This window comes from Crotalus tigris, unplaced genomic scaffold (assembly GCF_016545835.1).
Source record: "Crotalus tigris isolate CLP2741 ecotype Arizona unplaced genomic scaffold, ASM1654583v1 scf7180000019924.707973, whole genome shotgun sequence".
In the NCBI taxonomy this organism is placed as follows: domain Eukaryota; kingdom Metazoa; phylum Chordata; class Lepidosauria; order Squamata; family Viperidae; genus Crotalus; species Crotalus tigris.
Genome location: NW_024097775.1, coordinates 471,542 through 491,299, shown reverse-complemented (window position 1 = coordinate 491,299; position 19,758 = coordinate 471,542). Strand labels below are relative to the sequence as shown.

General features: G+C 33.8%; 1 protein-coding gene across 3 annotated transcripts in view; it reads right to left on the bottom strand.

Moving 5' to 3' along the window:
* Positions 1 to 3,318: 3,318 nt before the first annotated feature.
* The window catches only part of NYAP2 (neuronal tyrosine-phosphorylated phosphoinositide-3-kinase adaptor 2), a 138,601-nt gene continuing 122,161 nt past the window's right edge, over positions 3,319 to 19,758 (bottom strand). For all 3 annotated transcript variants that reach the window (XM_039364904.1, XM_039364905.1, XM_039364906.1), the window contains one exon: positions 3,319 to 8,610. In XM_039364904.1, coding sequence (XP_039220838.1) covers positions 8,383 to 8,610 — 228 coding nt within the window. In that variant the 3' untranslated portion in view covers positions 3,319 to 8,382. The remainder of the gene's footprint in view (positions 8,611 to 19,758) is intronic.

Sequence of the window (19,758 nt, the reverse complement as noted above, 5' to 3'; positions counted from 1 at the left end):
ATAATATAATAAAAGATGAGAAGTGATAATTATAATGCTGAAAGAAGACACTGGAGACAAATCCTCTGTTATTTCCCAGTTATTATTAAACTATGTAGGACTGGTTGTTACAGAATTTTCATTAAAGGTAAGATTTACCTCTAGAAATTTGAGTGAGAGATCACAGACTAAGCAAAGATATATCAATCCTTTATGTAATATTCTATATTTAAAGTAAAGCTCTTTTCCAGAACTAAGGGGCATATTATTTGTACTATTACTTATTATTTCCTCTTACAAAAGACTCTTTCCCAAAATTAAAATTACATCAACGTTCTAAGTCCTTTCCTTAAAAAGGGGGAAGATGGATTAATTTAGCAGTGAAAGAAATATGATTCATAAGAAGAATGTCCACAGGAGAAGCAGAAAATTCTTGTATGCAACAAAAAGTATTTGTTGCATATAAGTAGTAATAATATTTAAAAAAATCATTAAAATAGTGAGAATAGCAATATATTTTGCTCTTCTTTCTTTGGTCTCTTTCTTTATCCTTGTTTAGTTTTCTCAACTGTTGATAAATAGTGAACCAGCCAAGCAACAACAATTGAAATGATGATCACAACAAAACTACTAACCTTTTGATGATGTAAAGCTTAGAATTTTATTCAAATCCTAGACAAATAGGATTAGGACCACCTTCAAAGATAAAGCAACCTTTATTTATAACAAGCTTCACATAGGTATTGCTTGATCTTGTTGTTTCTTTGGGAATGGAGAAATGAATATGGTTATATAAGTATGTTGTTTAAACAGGAAAAAGATCCTCTGGGATCTTTAAAATAGGAAGAAACCCATTTTAAATTTCAATGGTACCAAATGATGAGAGCTAGATCTAAGCCAAAAACCCAAAAATGCAATGTGCTTGTGTCTACTGTTATTTATCCAAAACTTTGCCTGAAGAAATGGCTCATTTTCAAATATATATCCAAAAATGAGAGTTTTTGTGTCAAAGATGTATTTTTAAAAGAGTTCTGTTTGGGAATCTTTGTCTATTAAAGTCTATTCTCTGCACTGTTTTCTTTTAAAAACTTTCTGGAATGTTATATAAACAACTATACATTATGCAGTACTAAGAAAGATAATGAATATGGACTTTCTAGCATTTAAAAACATATGCCACATAACCACTTTGCAGGGAGCTTAAATAGAGTTCCATGATGGGAGCTTAAATAGAGTTCCATGATGGAACACCAAGAGACATTGTGGGGAAGTTGGGAGAAGCCATATTAAACATAAATCAAGACCATTGGCAGCTTCTCTTTTTAACAGCAACTTCATCTGGATGGCAATATACCTGGGGAAAATGGTTTAAAATGTTCAAATCCTGTCTGCCTTAATGCATATAGTAATAATGAAAGTGGAAATCCTTGCACTTTCCAAGATTCTCTGGGAGGGCAGGCAGATCATCATAATGGTGACAAGCAGAGGTGGGTATAGCAGGAACACAGGGATCCACTGTTTGTATGTGGACCTGCTATCTGATCCGTGTTACCATCTATCTGGCTGTTGGATCCTGGGCTCTGGCTGCTGCTTGTAAAGGCCATGTTGTTTAGTGACAAGCCTGTTTTGTATCCCTAAGATCTAGCTGTGTTTAGAAATGCAAGAAGGGGGGGTTACCTCTCTTAGAATTGTGCCCATCTAAGTTGAAACTCAAGTACTTTGGCCACCTAATGAGAAGGAAGGATTCACTGGAGAAGAACCTAATGCTGGGAAAGATTGAGGGCAATAGAAGAAGGGGACGACAGAGAATGAGATGGATGGATGGAGTCACTGAAGCAGTAGGTGTGAATTTGAATGGACTCCAGAAGATGGTAGAGGACAGGAAGACCTGGAGGAATGTTGTCCATGGGGTCGCGATGGGTCGGACACGACTTCGCAATTAACAACAACAACAACAACAACTTTTAGGTTTGGTGACAACCAAAACCATGGTGGTGGTAGGGCAGCTATAATTATCTGTGAAACTTTGAAGGCCTTTATAAGCTCTGCAGATAACCATTCTGACTCTACCTTAATGAAATCTATAATTCTTGCCACCTTGCTCTTGTCCCATTAGATGTGGCTTGACATATATTCTGTATCAAGCCTAATGGGTAAATTATAAATGGCCTTCCTTTACAAAAATACATTAAAGATTACATCCTAACATGTTTTAGGTGTTGAGTGTTGACATCATTAATCAGAGATCAAGGACTGAATATTTAAACTATTGCTTTTATTATAATTACACTGGTGCACAATAAATAAACAATAAGTTATTATAAAATATTATCAATGCACTAAAAGAAAGCAAAACTGGTTTTCAAACAACATCTTATTACTTAAAAAGTATCAAAGTACATTTAATTACATCTTACTTAAAAATAATCAAGTACAAAAATGAAAAGAAATTATATGTATTCATACTGTGTATATAGAAATGGTTAATATATGATTACAGTTATTATCTATCTACTTCATACACATTTCAGGTATATACCTGACATTTCTAATGAAACATGAAAAATAAGATGACATTCAGTTTTAAAGTATTGGTAAACATATTACAGTGGAATGGACATGTTATGGTTTCATTTTATTTAAAAACCCTGTCACTTATAAAGGTTGGGGCATTGGCCCCTATAAAAAAGAAAAACAAAACAAACATTATTTAATACCATCAGTTAAAAATTAAGAAAAGAAGAGCAATAAACATACATTTGCTAATATACGTAAACACATTTTTAGTGCAAGAATTAACAAGACCTGTGACCTTACTGTGCTTTCTTGAAATCACAGTGCACTTGACACAAATTGCTACACTAGAATGCTTAATTTTAGAAATGTAAAGCAAAGTTAAGTGCATACCAAATATTTTTCATATATACAATTAGTGTAAGCGTGTGGATATTTATGCATGACTTAGATGTCATAGGGATTGCATATATCAATACAGCCATTTTAATGTGTTCACATTGCTAATACTGTTCAACCTCCATGCACCAAAATGGGAGAGCATAGAAAATGTTCAAATAGCATTTGGTTAGGGAGATCCACATCACCTCTCCAGGAGAAGCATCCTTTTAAACTTGTCTGTGTTTTCAAAAGAGGTGAATTATTTGAGCTTTTTATGTACTGACAAATATATGAAAGCTTTCAGAAACTATTTCATCATTCAGCAAATCTTTCTATGAAGTCCAAGTGGATAAAACTACTTCTGCCTTTCTGCCAAAACTATAACTTGGGAAATCAGGGCTGTTTACATGCCTGGGGGGGGGGGAGGGAGAATTCACACTTTCATGCAGAAGAGGCATTCATTTACCTTTTAAAATGATTTCTTGTTCCATGTAATTGAATAACACATACACAGACATATGCCCCAAAAGATGAGCCACCTAAGATATGAAAATGAGTAGAAATCTCACTTCAGAATGATAACAAAGAGTTATTATTCACTCATAAGATGTCTAGTGGTTCAGACCTGATCAAGTAATTCAAATATAATTTATCCAGCTATGGATTAAAATATATATTATGTTAAACTTGAATTTTTTGATATGGATGTAGATTATAAAAATAAGTCAGCTTGAAAGGGTTGGGACACCAAGTCTTGGGAAGAAATCAGCTCTGATTTTATTTTTAATTTTCCTGAAGTACATGGGTGATTTCCAGTGGAAACGAAAGTATTAATTTTCTAATTCCTACACATGGAATAATAAGTATCTCCATCTCTGCAAACTGTATGACTGATGCTAATTAGATTAAAAATACTCCTGATAGGGTCAAAATAATTGAAAGGAGAAGGAATGAGCTATGAGTGATTCACAGAAAGGAAAGGGTCAGGTAGATATGCTACAGGTGTTATTTTTCAAATTTTGAAAAATAATTGCACAATTAAGACTAGAATAAGATGATATTATGTAACTAACGAAAGTTTATGAAAGTTGCTGTAACATTTAGATGAGTTCACCAGATTTGAAGGAGAGGATCAGATGTTCCATTTGTTCTGGGAAGAGTGTAGAGTAGAACTTCAAGAAATATATCAGAATGATGTCTCATCAGAACTGCAAGGAACTCTTGTGTACTGATGGTGTCAGTATTGAAAGTGGAGTTCCTCATTTTACTTGCAATCAGAATACTGGATATGAGAATCAGGAACAAAAGAAAACTAGACATTGTCAAAATGAAGATGAAGTGTACCAGCTGAAAGCTTAGGTAGAATGGAGAATGCCACTTAAGTACAAATGATATGCAATAAACTATTCAGGCTGTGTCTGGAATGACAGTAATATGTAAAAAGACATATAAGTATTAAAAGACATATTAAATTAGTGGCTATTTCATAAACATCAATGTTACATTAATATATGCACTTACTACAGATGAATTGGAGGAAGATGCTGAGAAATTTTATGGAAGATTGCATGAGATGCTAGTTGCAATAACAAGAAAGGCTGTACATTGCTAGTAGTCAATTGCAATGACAATGTAAAAGAAAATGAAAAATGACATGAAGTTTTCAACTGGCTCAACAAAATAAGGCAAGGGAGATTTTTTTTTTTATCATTCCCACCTACTTCAAGCACCATGAATGGAAACTCAACACAGAGATATTTTGGATGAATAACTCTGGAATAAAATAGTGTACATAATGAAGTGCACTATCTAGTCAGCCCAGGCACTTCTAAGTGCACTTCAAGAACAGTGCACAACAACAAACAATGAATTATTAGTGTGACATATAAGGGTCAGACTTAAAAATAGTATAGAGAGTTGGTGTGCCAGTAAAATATGATCTGAAAAACATTAAATCAGAATGTGGAACCAAACTTAGGAACAGATATTATGCAAAAGAGAAATTGGAGAACTATGTGAAGAAGTGACACAAGACAAATCTATGTTACAATCCATGAAACCTGTTCATGCTGCTTAATGATGTCCATGCATTTCTTGGTCTTATAAACCAAAACCACAATGTCAGTTCTTCCATTTTTGTTTGATGGAGTTCTTATGGCAAGACAGCAGTTATCAAAAGCTGCTGCTGGCACTTCTGCAACCAGGTCATTGTTAGCATTCCTGATAAATTCTCTGCAAAGCAAGCACAACACATTTTCCAGTACTCTTTTTACCTGCTTGTGTTCCATCACTGAGGAAAAATATGCATCTCAGTACTCATGTTGTAGACTAGGGAAGAGACTCTCAGAGAGAGTCATTTGAGGCTCCAATGTCATTGTAGGCTCCATGGGTGAGGAGAGTGGGTTGATAATACTCTAAGATTAAGAAAAGGATGGAGAGGGTGCTTGACAGGATTCTCTGAAACAAGTTGGGATCAACATATGTGGCAATGATTGAAAATATATAAACCTATCTTTCCTTCTCCTCTGGATCAGTGAGCAAAATGGGTATATAAAGAAGGGTTGGAGACAAGCAGGAAACATGTAAAAGGAAGCCATTGGGGAGCAAGGGGTTAGCTGGAAAGGAGGGAAGAGTTGAAGCTTTTTCTCTAAGGCTCAACAACTCCTTGTCAGAAGATACTAAGAAGACATGATATTCGGCTTACATCTGGTTGCTCTGTGCTCAATGGATTTCTGAGTAATTGCAAATGTAGAACCAGGCCAGACTTCTTAGGACACACAGTAGGTACACAATTTGTATCTCCCAGTAGTCCTTAGTATCAGGCATGTGAGCAGACCTGTTGGGAGTTAGGATTCAGCAGCTTCTGCAGGGCCACCATGTTGTGTATTATACCTTTGGGGAACAAGTCCTCAGACAATTCTGTAAAAACATTCCACATAACAAAATCTCATGTGCTTCAGAAGAATGGATGCATTTTCCAAACAGCTATTTCAACATTTTCTTTGTTAGGGAAATATGAGCATTTTTTAAAATTAAATAACATTTTCTTTTTGGGAAATGAAAAATCCCTTCAATATGCTTGTAACAGTTTTCTGACATGGGTCATGAGCGCACAGTTGAACTATATACCCATTTCAGTTGTTGCATATGCACAATATGGCAATATGAATTTAGACATCTGTCCCTGTGTTAATGATATTGATAAAACATAAATAATCTTGCTTAAACAACCTACTATACACACTTATAAATCCTTCACTTTTAATATCTGATACCGAAAGCATCAATTTGGACATTAAAATATTCATTAGTTATAAAATATTTAAAAACTTTATTTTTATTTCAATCTGGAAAGAAACTACTATTGATAAAGTAATCATTGATTTCAGCAATATAGTACAAAATAACCTAGTAAAATTTTTATGGATTTTTTTTTCTTTTTGGTCTTATTGTTCAGCAGTTGCACTTGTGGCATGCTGTCAATATCATTTTAAACTAAAAAGCCAATATGATAATAAATTCCAATGACACATTTTTTTCTTTTCAGAGAATATAATATTCTTAAAATGATTGTTAAAAGAGGACCCTTTTCATGCTGCCAAACTTTTAGAAGTATAGATAAAAATTTAAATATATAAAATATATGTGATCACATCAACTCTACAGCAATATGGATTCTTTTTTAATCTTATCCTACACAGTGCCTTCTGGAAGATACTTTAATGCACAAATCTCACCCTCTTATCCAGAATATAAACCATCTCTTTCTCCTGTTAAAACCAAGAGGCCATAATTCTTTGGTCATTACATTATAGTCTAGTAAGATGGGTGTGATGTCACAGAGGACTATGATCCAATTACAGGATCAACCAGGAATATGACATTGTGTGACTTGAGAGAAATGTGCTCTACAGACCCAACCCCTGGGTCAGATTTCCCAAGATGAAGTCAACCTTTCATATTGACTTTAGTGAGACTTTACACTAACTCATTCTACCAAGACAAGGAATGTAGTATCTTACAAAAGGAACGTGAACATTGTGAACAGACTTTTGTTACCTTTATCTTCAACAACCCAAAACAAATGAATCATTTTAATTTGCTAAAAATGGACAGAAAACAAATAACTCATGTGATGTACAATATTTAGTCACAGTGAACCCTGGTCTCCGCAAATCATTTCAATAGAAGAAGAAAAATTTTCTGTAAAGGTAGTACATGTACAAGACATGTACATGTTTAATCACTCTAACTTATTAGCATTGCTAAATATATTTACCCTGATCCAGTAATGTAATCTATGTCAAGAAGCCCATTTCTATGTGCAGATGCCCCTTGCATTTATCTTTATTCTAAATAATGATCAATGTAAGTAACGATCAATGCTTTCAAGAGTCTCACATCCAAATCCATTGTTCAATATGCAGCATTCTTGCATACTTTATGCACTGCAAAGCTAAACTAGCAAGCAGAATTGCCTGCTAACTGATAATCTGTATGGGAAGGGTGAGGTGACTCACTTCCAGGCATCTTCTCCCTACCACTAGTTCTCTTTAAGGAAAGTGAGCACAAGGGTTGTGCAAATATTTGTTTTAGAGATTTGATCTAGATGCATTTTAAATTATCTCTTCAAATAAATTTAAAATTGACTTTATTGTTTTGGAAATCATTTGAAACACTGAATTGGATCAAACTGACAATGTGGGCTGAATCAACAATTAAAATCAGTTTGCTAATTCATGCAGCTGAACAGTGTTTGGTGGGAATGTTCCTTGTGCAGCATCTGTTTACAAAGGTTTTTGGAGGATATCCATCAAATGCCACAATCAACTCTCCAGCCATATGAGGGAAGCTGGTGTAAATGATTTTGCCAATATTTCTACATAAATTAATATTTATGAAATCTGTAATTGACATTTTGTATATCAACGAACACACTTTTTTTAAAAAAAATGTGCAGAATAACCACATTGAGCATCCAAGCAAATACTGTTTTACCTGCATTATTTGCACTTAGATTCTAAGACTTTTTATAGAAAATGCATCTAACGAATCCACGTGAATCTTTATTTAATGACTTCAGCCCTAGCACCAGTTTGAGTTGAACATTTTACTGTTAAACCAAAAATGTACATCCACATGCTTTTGTAAAGATATCAAATTGGGCAGATGGGAAAATAAAAACATAAAGGTAACACAGAAAAAAGTTAAAAGAGTACACAGTTAAAATGTTTCATACATATTTGCATTATATTTGAAAAAGTGTATTAACTTGGGTTTTCTTTTAAAGAGATTTGGAAAATATTTACATCTTACTCTTTTTCTTGGTCCAAAAGAATCCTCAGAAAAGGTGCATGCCTTCATTTCAGTGGGAAATTCAATTCACTGGGGTCTGATGGACAGGAAGGTACCATTTTAGTAAGCTTTCTTCAACTACCTTTCTAGAAAGGTACTCTGACAGTGCACTCTTCAGGAATGTATGGAAGATAAATAATCCCCATGGACGTATCATATTGCAGTATCCCAGAAAACAGTTTGTTGCTTGGAATATGGAGGAGGACTGTATTTCTTAGTTCCTGTGCTTTTTTTCCAACTTGGCAGGATAGGCATGCTGTCTTGTTTGCAAAGTCCTTTCTCTGATTTCTGTCGTGCCTTGATTTCTTTGCACAGGCAACGTTTTTTCTCAATCATTTCCAGCATTGTATGGTCTCCATGCAACCACTGCATGCATGTCACCTATTTAAAAAGGCACAAGATTTAAACAAGGTTGATGAATGGTGCTGGCCTCTTGAAAAAAAATCAGGAAACAGTTACTTGAGGAGACAAAATACTTAGAACAGTGAAATAAAATAAAGTGAAGGACAACATATAGAAGAATGGCTTCAGATGTATTAGTGGATAGCTGTAATTTTGCAGTCAATGATATGCATTAATCTAGATTAACCTTCCAAACTGAATCCTTCTAGCTTCACGTACCATGAATCTACTGATTGCAGTAATGGGAGGTATGGTTAAAATTGAATCTAGGTTGGAGAATACTAGTGTAGACCAAGAATTCAATTCATTATAAGAAAAAAAAACCTGAACTAAAATCAATAAGATTGCAGGACAGAGAATGCCTGTTTGAAAAAATATTGCACTGAAAACAAAATGCCTGTTGCTAAACTATAATATGTCCTAAATGAGCTTAAGCAAAATATCTTCCATAGATAGAATATGATGCATTTATAAATAAAAATCTGTTAGCAGAGTTCAGTGTTTGCTCCTAGTACCACAATTATCAAATTCATTTGCCATTAGTTATAAATTAGTTATGTCAGATTAATTTTTGATATTTGAACAACCAAGCAGCTTATCTGAACATTTCGGGTACCAAATCTATTTAATGGGGAGCTAGTGAAACCTTCCTTCAAACAATGCCCAGTTGCAGTGTAAATTATCATATATTGTGCTAATTGGCTTAAATAGTCCAGGTGTGTGTGTAACTAACAATAAGAATTATTTTTTTCCAGTATTATGTGTACAAAACTCTATAGTGCCTAGACTTTTTTTTAGGATTCTTAAGATGTTACCCTATCCCTTTCCTCTCCCAAAAATATTTTCATCTTCACTATATTAGTGGTGGTATTTAACCAAGTACTGTAGGTTTTGTTCTGCAAAAAGTCTATATCATAAAAAGACATAATTACACAATAATGTTAAAGCTAATTTGCTTGAGCTTCATTCCCAATGTTAATTCCCTGATTTTCAATTTTCATCCTGTTATGACCAAAGATTTTAGTGTCTTCACTCAGAAAGCTCTGGCTTCTGGTGATTCTTGTTTGAGCTTTCAAATAAAACAAGGAAAAACCCAAGGTTTTAAATCTGATGAGCAAAATTCAAATATCACAATTAAAGCAAGAAATTAAGTATTATCACAAAACATTTCCTTGCTTATAATTAGGTCCTATCTACTTATAAGTATTGTCCACATTAATGCTGCAAAAGCTTGTAGACAGCTATACCTTAACCTGCAATTTCAATATTTTAATGTATAATTAATCAATCAGTTTAATTGATTAACTGATTTAATTATATGCTTTTATTGCTAGTTCATTTCAATGACACGTTACTTCATACTGTCTGCATTTCAACGTATGGTTCTACTTTGCTGTCTTCAGAACTAAAATCAGTGAAGATTTTCATAAAATAAGCTAACCTTCACAAGTTTGTAGATAAATATGCAAACACAACACAATAAAAAAATATGGAAATACTTCTGGAGCATATGAAGTAAACAAACAAACACCAATATAGAGAAAATGTGGAGTTTAGTACAGCTATCATATCTGAGTTGCAAAAATCTGGGCAACTGGTAACAAAGTGTTACAGTTTTCTGTACTTCTTTGCGTACAGTTGAGGCCAACTAGACTGACATAGAAGCCCAGTAAAGAAATAAACAAATTAAATGCTTTCTCTGACTTCAAACCATAAGAATGTGCCCAGAATAAGTTTTTAAATTTAGTGGTCCAGATCCCTGCATTATGTCCCAAGCATGGCCTTGAGTCAGAAATAATAGAAATAAAAGATAGAGTTACAATTAATCACTAGCTAAAGTTATCTTCTTTTCCTGTGGGTGTTGCACATTGGAGAGCAGTCTACGTATGTACTATTGCTGATTCTCTGAGAACTGGAGACATGCATTATTGCTGGCAACGTTCTCATGCAGTTAAAAGTAGTGCACAAACCCTATAAAAACTAATAAAATATATACAAAAAAAAGTAGTGCTCAAGAACATTTCCCCGAAGTACCTCTATGTTTTTTCCCTATTCATTCAAAGATCCCATATGTGGAATGTCAATTTTTATGTAAGACTGGGCAAGTTGAGACTATAAGTAAGTTCTTCTCTAATATTTGCTACACAGAAAAACATTTAAAGAATTAGAGCTGCAGTATTTTACAAGATGAAGTCCTAGTTTTGTTGAAATGGTTCTACTTTGTTTTTATCCTTGCTTCTTTATGTTATCATATGCTGTTATAGACCATGAGAGAATCTAGAATGGGCCACTGTGGGGAGAAACTTCATAGCCTAGTCCAGCTTGGGAGCTAGACAGTCATCTATCTTATCTATTGCCTGAAGATAAAAACAGGACCAGTTCACATCAGAATGTATTTGCTTTTTACCATTCCTGGTAGTTCCTGCTCAGCTTTTGCAACTGAAGGGGAGAAAGGTTTTGCAGACAGCAGGGAGGCTGATGATGTAGAGCAGTGATGGCGAACCTTTTAGAGACCAAGTGCCCAAACTGCAACCTAAAACCCATTTATGCATCGTCAGATGCCGGGTGGGTGTGGCCATTGGCTGGGTGTGGCCCATTGGCTGGGCATGGCCCATTGGCTGGGCATGGCCCATTGGCTGGGCGTGGCCCATTGGCTGGGTGTGGCTGTGGTGGTAACGGCAGACTGGGACTAAAAAGTTCAATCAATCAATTCCAACTTTGCAAGATCTTTTTTTTCCCACAAGAAGTGGAAATTGACTGATTGATTGAACTTTTTTTTTTTTTTGCACACGGCGGCGGAGGCCTAAAGCAAAAAGGTTTTATAAAACCCAGTTGAAAGCCTAGGACTGGGGCGACGTCACGCGTGCCCACAGAGAGGGTTCTGAGTGCCGCCTCTGGCACCCGTGCCATAGGTTTTCCACCACTGATGTAGAGTATTCAAATCCAGGCAGTATTCTATATCAGTGTTCTCAAACTTGACAATTTTAAGGCATGTGGACTTCAACTCCCAGAATTCCACAGCCAGCGTTGTTGGCTGTGGAATTCTGGGAGTTGAAGTCCTCATGCCTTAAAATTGTCAAGTTTGGGAAACACTGTTCTATATCAACTGCTCATGAGTGCTGTAATTAAAGCTGTGGTAAACATCTTACCATTTTCTGAAATGAGGCTCAGTTTGCATATAAGAAAATTATCTTTCTTCCACCCAGCAAACTGCATTTAACACCACTGGAAAATCACCAGTGTTCTGAAATCATTTAACACACTTCTCCCATATGGTGAATGCATGTGCCCATTTCTCTCATTAGATAAGCATTGCATAGTATAAGTTTCTGCTTCTGTGCTTGGATTATCTTCAGCATTTATAACAATGCTTAATGATTCGTTGAATTATCTTCAGAATTTAGAAGCCAACAGACATGTGAAATTATGAAGCAAAGTTCTACCCTCTTAAAATCATAGCATACTTACATTTTTGATAAATAGTGACAATGATAGAGATGTTTCCACTTATTTTTATAAGTTCAACAATTACAGAACAGAATAACAGAGTTGGAAGGGACCTTGGAGGTCTTCAAGTCCAACCCCCTGCTCAGTCAGGAAACCCTGTAACATTTCAAACCAAACCTCCAGTGTTGGTGTACCCACAACTTCTGGAGGCAAGTCATTCCACTGATTAATTATTCTAATTATCAGGAATTTTTTTTCCTTAGTTCTATGTTAGTTTTCTCCTTGATTAGTTTCCCTTCATTGTTTCTTCTGCCTTCAGGTGCTTTGGAGAATAGGTTGACCCCCTCTCTTCTTTGTGACAATCCCTTAGATATTGGAACACTGCTATGATTGAGACACACACACACACACACACACACACAAACACACACACACACACTTATGCTATTCTATTAATCTCATGCTAATAGTTATATTATTGCTATAGACTTTTTAAATATTGTTGGGTAACAAACATGAAAAAAAGTGTGTGTGTGTGTGTGTGTGTTTGTGTATGTATATACTATTATATATCAATAATAGTAGTGAAAATAAAAACGTGATTCCTGGGTGAATTCATAATCAATAAAAACGTGAGCACAAGGAATTTAATAAACTGAAAAAGTTTAATACCATCACCAATCACCAAGCTTTCGTCAGAGACTTCTGACATCGTCAGGGTTAATGCTGGTCTATGGGAGAGTGCCTTTATAGGTAAGCCATCCTTTGCACACGGCTCTTAGCTCTTGTCATAGGTCCTAACTGATTTGGCTGCGTTCTAATTATAGCTTCCATATTGATGACTCCTCTTTTCTTGCTTCCACTGTTTGTGAGTGTGCCATTACTCACTTCTACCTATGACAAGAGCTAGGAGCCGTGTGCAAAGGACGGCTCACCTATAAAGGTACTCTCCCATAGACCAGCATTAACCCTGACGATGTCAGAAGTCTCTGATGAAAGCTTGGTGATTGGTGATGGTATTAAACTTGGATATATATATATATATATATATATATATATATATATATATATATATATATACATACATATACATACAGTATATGTATATACTAATCTTAAAAACTCGAATCCCGGGTATACTCATGCTAGAAATACTGACAAAAGCTTAGTAATAAAACAATTTGTTTTTATATTTATCCCAGAGTTCAGTTTTTTATATTTATATTTCTAGCATACACACACACACACACACACACACACACACACACACATGCACACAGACACTTCTTTTTAGATTTGTTACCCAGCAATGTTTAAAAAGTCTAAAGCAATAATATAACTATTAGCATGAGATTAATAGAATAGCATAATTGTTAAATATATCAATGTAATAAAGAATATAACAGTTCATAGAAACTCAAAGATAGTCATGCCATTTATTAGTTAACCCCTTAAAACATCAGTTAATCACTAACATTAGCAAATTATATTTTGGAGAAAAAATGCTAATTAGTTGATTACAATAGTAATCCTTTTATATTAATTCAAGATAGACACACCTGCATTATAAGAAGCAATAATTAAATCCTATGAGACCCTCCCTGCCAAAAATCATTTTTATAAATACCTGTTATCAATAAATCAATTTGAGACTGAAATTTTAAAGAATGAATGGATTAAGGAATTTGTGTAAAAATGGGAAACAGTTTTAATATTAAAAATCTAGATATTATATTACAGTTTATTCAATAAAAGTTAACGTTTCAGACTTATTAGATACCATTGTGTTGTACAAAAAAAAGAAATGAATAAATCCTTGCATTACTGGAGATGAATCAAGAATAACACTTCATTTGAACACTGTGTTTTTGCAATATCTTAAAATTATTATGTTATGTTATGAGAATTTGTCAATGTTTCTAATGTGAACTTTAACAATTTATTGTGCTTCTATTTTGAATAATAAAAGGTTGAAAGGAAGGGCATAAAAATGAAATATACCAGACAAGATTTTTAAATCATTTTTGTAATCTTAAATGCAGGCTGTTTTCTTAAGTAATTCAGGGTACAATTTTTAACAAAGAACATTTATTTTGTAAGTTATTAAAGTTGTACACATTTGCAGATGGGGTAGGGATGATGACATAATTGTCATGACATCATCACACAAATATTGTGACTTATATACTGTTCTCATTTGTACTATAAGACAATAATGAATAAGTCAATATTTTGACATCATTATGGTTTGTCATGAGTTCTGCTGTCTAACACATCATGAATTCACAGAATAACACTGACTCAGAACTAAAGAAGGTTCTTGGATGAGAAGTGAAATGTTTTTCAAAGGAAAAAAAAAGCCAAGAAAGTCCAATTGTCTTTTGGAAAAAACATCCATGTCCTAGATGATTGAGAATCTCCACAGAGATTCAGTTTATAATATACCGTGTATACAATATACACTGATTCTATACATTTCCAAACTTCCTTAAAAATGTTTGCAATTTTAGAATGATATTTAAGCAGTTTCCAATGTAGAATTTTGTGTCATAATTACTATACCTTCGCATTCAAGAATTATCAAATTGTTCATTAATCCCTGGAATGACTTAAACTGATAGGAATTCGGGTCATGTTTCCCATGCTTGAATTCCACAATAGGTTTAGTGGAATATTTTTTTCAAAATTAGTAGTGTTTTTGGTGTCCCAAATCCACTCCTGTGCGCTAATCTAAAATCTCAAGAATCCAATAAGCTAGAGATCACACCGAATTTTCTGAAGCGAGTTATTAACCTGATTAACCAGAGACGGAATATCTTATGCTGCTGTTATATTACAAATTAAGGCAAATATACGTGTCCCAAGATGCAAGATCAAATCTGAGTCGGTCACCAGGACCAGAGATTTACTCACCTGAGCTTCATGGGCTCCAGCATGAATCTGAAAGCTTGAAAGAGTAAATCTCTGGTCCCAGTGACTGACCCAGATTCAATCTTGTTATTATATTGTAGGTAGGTATGTGTATATATGTGTGTGTTGTTATATTGTGTGCATGCCTTTGGATGGACAGATGATGAATGAATGGATGGATGGATATTCCTTCTCTCACACACCACTTATTTCACCATCTCTTTTTGTGAAGATTTTACCTCCTTCCAGCAAGAAAATAAATGAGATTGCAATAATTTATTGCACAGTTCTATAAACCCATCAATCTACCTGGACAAAATCCTCAAGGACAAATAATATAATCAACTTTAATTGAATGGAAATTATTATCCCTACAAAAACAAGTATGCTTTATGTTGGTACAGATAGTTCCTAATAAAGATGGGAATGCTTCAGAGCATTAATATGTCCACTGTGAAGTGTGATGTTACCGATTATCTGGAGGTCTAATAAGAACAGGGAGACTAGAAACCAGAAATCTTTTTGTTGGGTATTTTAAACAGGAAATATAGTAAAGAAATATGGTACTTAATTTTACATATAATAATGGTGGCAAGAATAGTATATGCACAGTGCTGGAACAGTGAGAATATACCATCAGAGGAAGAAGTGATAAGAAAAATCCTGGACTGTGCTGAGATGGACAAATTAACAAAAAAGATAAAAGAAAAGGAAGACACAGAGTATTATATAACATGGAACAAGTGGTATGACTGGTTGGAGACTAGAAATAATAGAGGAGAATAAATATGGAAAGGTCAAAAGTGAAAATATGTGTATAATAATGTATAATAATAATATGAATTATTCTTAGTAAGAAGTAGAATATGAAGAAAGAAAAATGTAAATAAGAAACAACGGGGCAATAAGGACAAATATTCTAAAGAAGAATAAGGGGGGAAATGTAAATAATAGAAGATTACTGTTGTTTTTTAATCACTGTTAAAAAAAGGGAGAGGAGTATATACTGTGTGTGTATGTGTGTTATGTTTTGCTTTGTTTTGTTGGTTAAAAATAAAATAAAAAAAAGAACAGGGAGACTTTTTTTGGCAAGTGTCAGCTGGAGGAATAAGATGTTGAAATTAAACTATAGAGAATGCTCGGAGCAAAATATACTGTATATCACTGTGGAAATATATTAGGAGGGCAACAGCTACTTTTCCAAATAATATTTACTTAGTGAGTTACTGTGAAAAGAGATGTAATGAGAACTGTGAAAATTCCATCACATTAGATACCTTTTTGCTTAATTTTGATATAGATTACCCAAAATGCTAAACAATAACAAATGTTCCAAATGGCTTGGTAATGATATTTGTTTTTTGGTGTTTTCATTTGGATTTTTTTTAACTTGCCTACAAGTTTCTGTATTTTTATGATGTCTAAACAGCTATGTATCTTTTTCTTTTTTCATATTGAACAGTGAGAGAAGAAAGGTATTACAATGGCTATGCTGTTGAGGATATCAGTGATATTCCTCTGATTGAGGTTCTTTGAGATTTTACTTAATCTCATTTTCCTAATTCTTAGGAAAAGTAACATTATGCAATGGGTTAGTCAACCACTGGTAAAAATGTGTGATCAAGTGTTAGCCCAATGAAGCTGAAACTAGCTTCAAGTTAAACAATAATCAGGTCAGAAGTTTTTCATTTCTTTATTTAAAATATAACAATGTCTAGCTGTAACAATATGCAGATCTGATTGAATAATATTTCTGTCTTTTAAATACTACTGCAAATAATTCCATAAACTATATACTACTAGAACTCTCCTGTTTGTGTGTAACCTTTAACCATGCAAAACAGTGCATCATAAGGTAGCTATTTTTGAACCAAAGGTATCCCAGATAGGCTAACCAATAGAATGTATCCAAAATCCTGGAACTATGATTCCCATAAAATTTGGCAAATTTTATAAAATGTTTTAGAATAAAAATGATCATAAAACATTTTATCATATAATACAAATGTCATAAAATATTTTATCACATAATACAGAATGTTACAAAACATTTTCTGTGGCTAGATCCTGAAGTTTGACTCTGCCACGGAGTTCAAAATAGGCTATTTTCAAGGCAGATACATCTGTGAATATTTACCTATAATTTAAAGAACTTGAATGTGGTACATTAGAAGCTGTGCCATTGTTGAAGACATTGAGGAATCTAATGAGGAACTATCTCTGAAACAATGACCCAATAGGTCACAGGTTGTCTAGTGTATCATTTTTTTTTTACTTTAAATTCACTTATTCAATTTCTATAGTCACCCATCTCAATCAATGTCTCTGGGGGCTTACAATTAAAAAATATATTACAGTTAAAATACTATTTTTTAAAAAAACAATAGATACAATAGAAACATTCAAAATAAATATACATAATAGCCAATAGCTAGTTAGAAATACTAGGAAATGGGGCCCTGATCACATTCAGGGTCCCGGGCTGAGAACATAACCAGTTTTTTAGGGCCTTATGGAAAGCAGAGTTGGGGCCATTCTAATCTCCAAAGGGAGGATGTTCCATAGAGCAGAGGCCATCGTGGAAAAAGGCCTGGCTTCTAGTTCCTGCCTGTTGTTTGGTTGGTGGGATCTGCAATATGCCCATTCTGCTCAAACTGATTGAAACTCTTGGAAGAAGGCAATCCCAGGTGAGCATGATCAAGAATGCTCATCAGTGCCTCAAATACATGGCAACTACTAAGAATTATTAACCCAATTCTTGGTAGCAATTTCGCCTTCCTTTTTAATCTACCAGCTAAAACCCAGGAATGGGTAAGTTATTAGGGTCTTTTCATGTGATAACTCTATGGCTAAGGAAAAAAAATGATTAGGAACAAAGCCTTGCATGGAAGCCATAAGCAGTATTAATATAAGTATCCAGTCTTTGTCCAGGCACAGTTAGTTACATAACAGCAGAATAAATGATACATATTAGGGCATATTGTGGTCTGTATCAAGTTATAAATTTTTATTTTATTAATGTGTGGATTTTCTGTTTTGTTATCTTTTGTTTAGGAATGGGATATCATAGAAATAATGTAAAATATTGAATATATACATTCTCTCAAGAGGGTGCCAAGTGAAATCCTTAGTTTGATGTTTCTGTGCTGATTTTCTCCTGATGACATATTTGCTTTATCTGAAAATCTCATCAGTACTACTTTGGTCTTGCTGGTCTTAATATTTGTTTTAAATGCATGTAGGTTTTGTCTTCAGGTCATTTGAGAATATATGTGAATCACCATTCTGCAGAGAGCTTAATTGGACTGGTATGAGCCCCTCCTGGATTTAAAGAGTTATTGTATAGGTAAAAAAAATATTAAAAAGTAATATTTTAAAATTCTCATTTAAAATACATAAAGTTTTATTTTCATTGTTCAACAAGACAAAATGAAGGTTATAAATTATCAAAAGTGAGTGCTGGCATCCATACTTGATTATAACTTGCATACTACATATAATGTATATGAATAATTCAAACATTTCAATGATAGACTATGAAGAGACACATGTACATATACAGATATATAAACAAACTATACATACATACATGGGTGAATAGATATACATAATTATGGGCATACAGTATACAGACAAAGTACTATACAGGTGCTGTAAGTGCAATATACTGTATAAGGCTATACAAACATTTGAGGGAATCTGATGAAATCATGATCACCATGGCAACAAGGCTAGAGCAGTCTGTGATGTAACAAAGTGATGGTGATAAAAACAGAATCTTTTCACAATGCGCTGTGTAGTGTCTCCCTCTCTCACACACAGAGATAAATACAGAAAATCCACTGCATTTCCATATCAAAATGATAAAAACGCCATATTTCTTAACAAAATGGAAATGTATCTGAGATGAAACAAGTGATATTCTATTTATATCATATTCTCAATTGGCTCTTTATTTTCCTTAATAAGAAGGGAACAGGACACACGATCCCATTTTTTTTTAATGAGCTTCGGCTTTATATCACTTTTTATTCTTATGTTCTTAAATGTATGAATAATATTCTACAACATTGTTGCCCTGAGTTAAACATAAAGGTACACTTAAAAAAAAAAAAATGAAGGCACAGCATTTCAAACAGAGGTGCAAAGAAGGCATTTGTATGAAAGTAATTCAACAATATCGTGGGAGGTCATTTCTTAGCTTGCTTAAAAAATAAATCTCAAAATGTCAGCAACCTTATTTCCAGTCTTCTTTTATAAATGACAATACTTTAAATTGTACAAAAAGGAAAGTCTTAAAGCATAGCTTCCCCAAAGCAATTTAAAAATGGGTAATAAACTTTAATCAGCATATTTTGATTTTTTGAAAAAAAAAAAGATTCCACGAATGAAAAATTTCATTTAACCAAGAAGTTAAATCTGTCCTCATATTAATCAATGAAACAATATGTTTACATGGTCAACATCAATCATCTTAAAAAGTTGCGCTGCAATCCTTAAGACATTTACTAAGTTGTATTGAATCAATAGGACTTATTCTAAGGAAATATTCCTATAATTGTTGTACATTGTTTTAAGATTGTGTGTGTGTGTTGTGTGTGTGTGTGTGTGTGCGCACATGCACATTAGGTTGTGGGTCTCCTAGCAAAGTTTATATAAACATTTATGAATAGAATAAAATCCAGGGAAGCGTGATTGGATTCTTAAGATTGCATACTTTACACAACTGCATTTAAGATGATCTAGGACTACATTATAAATCATGAAGAA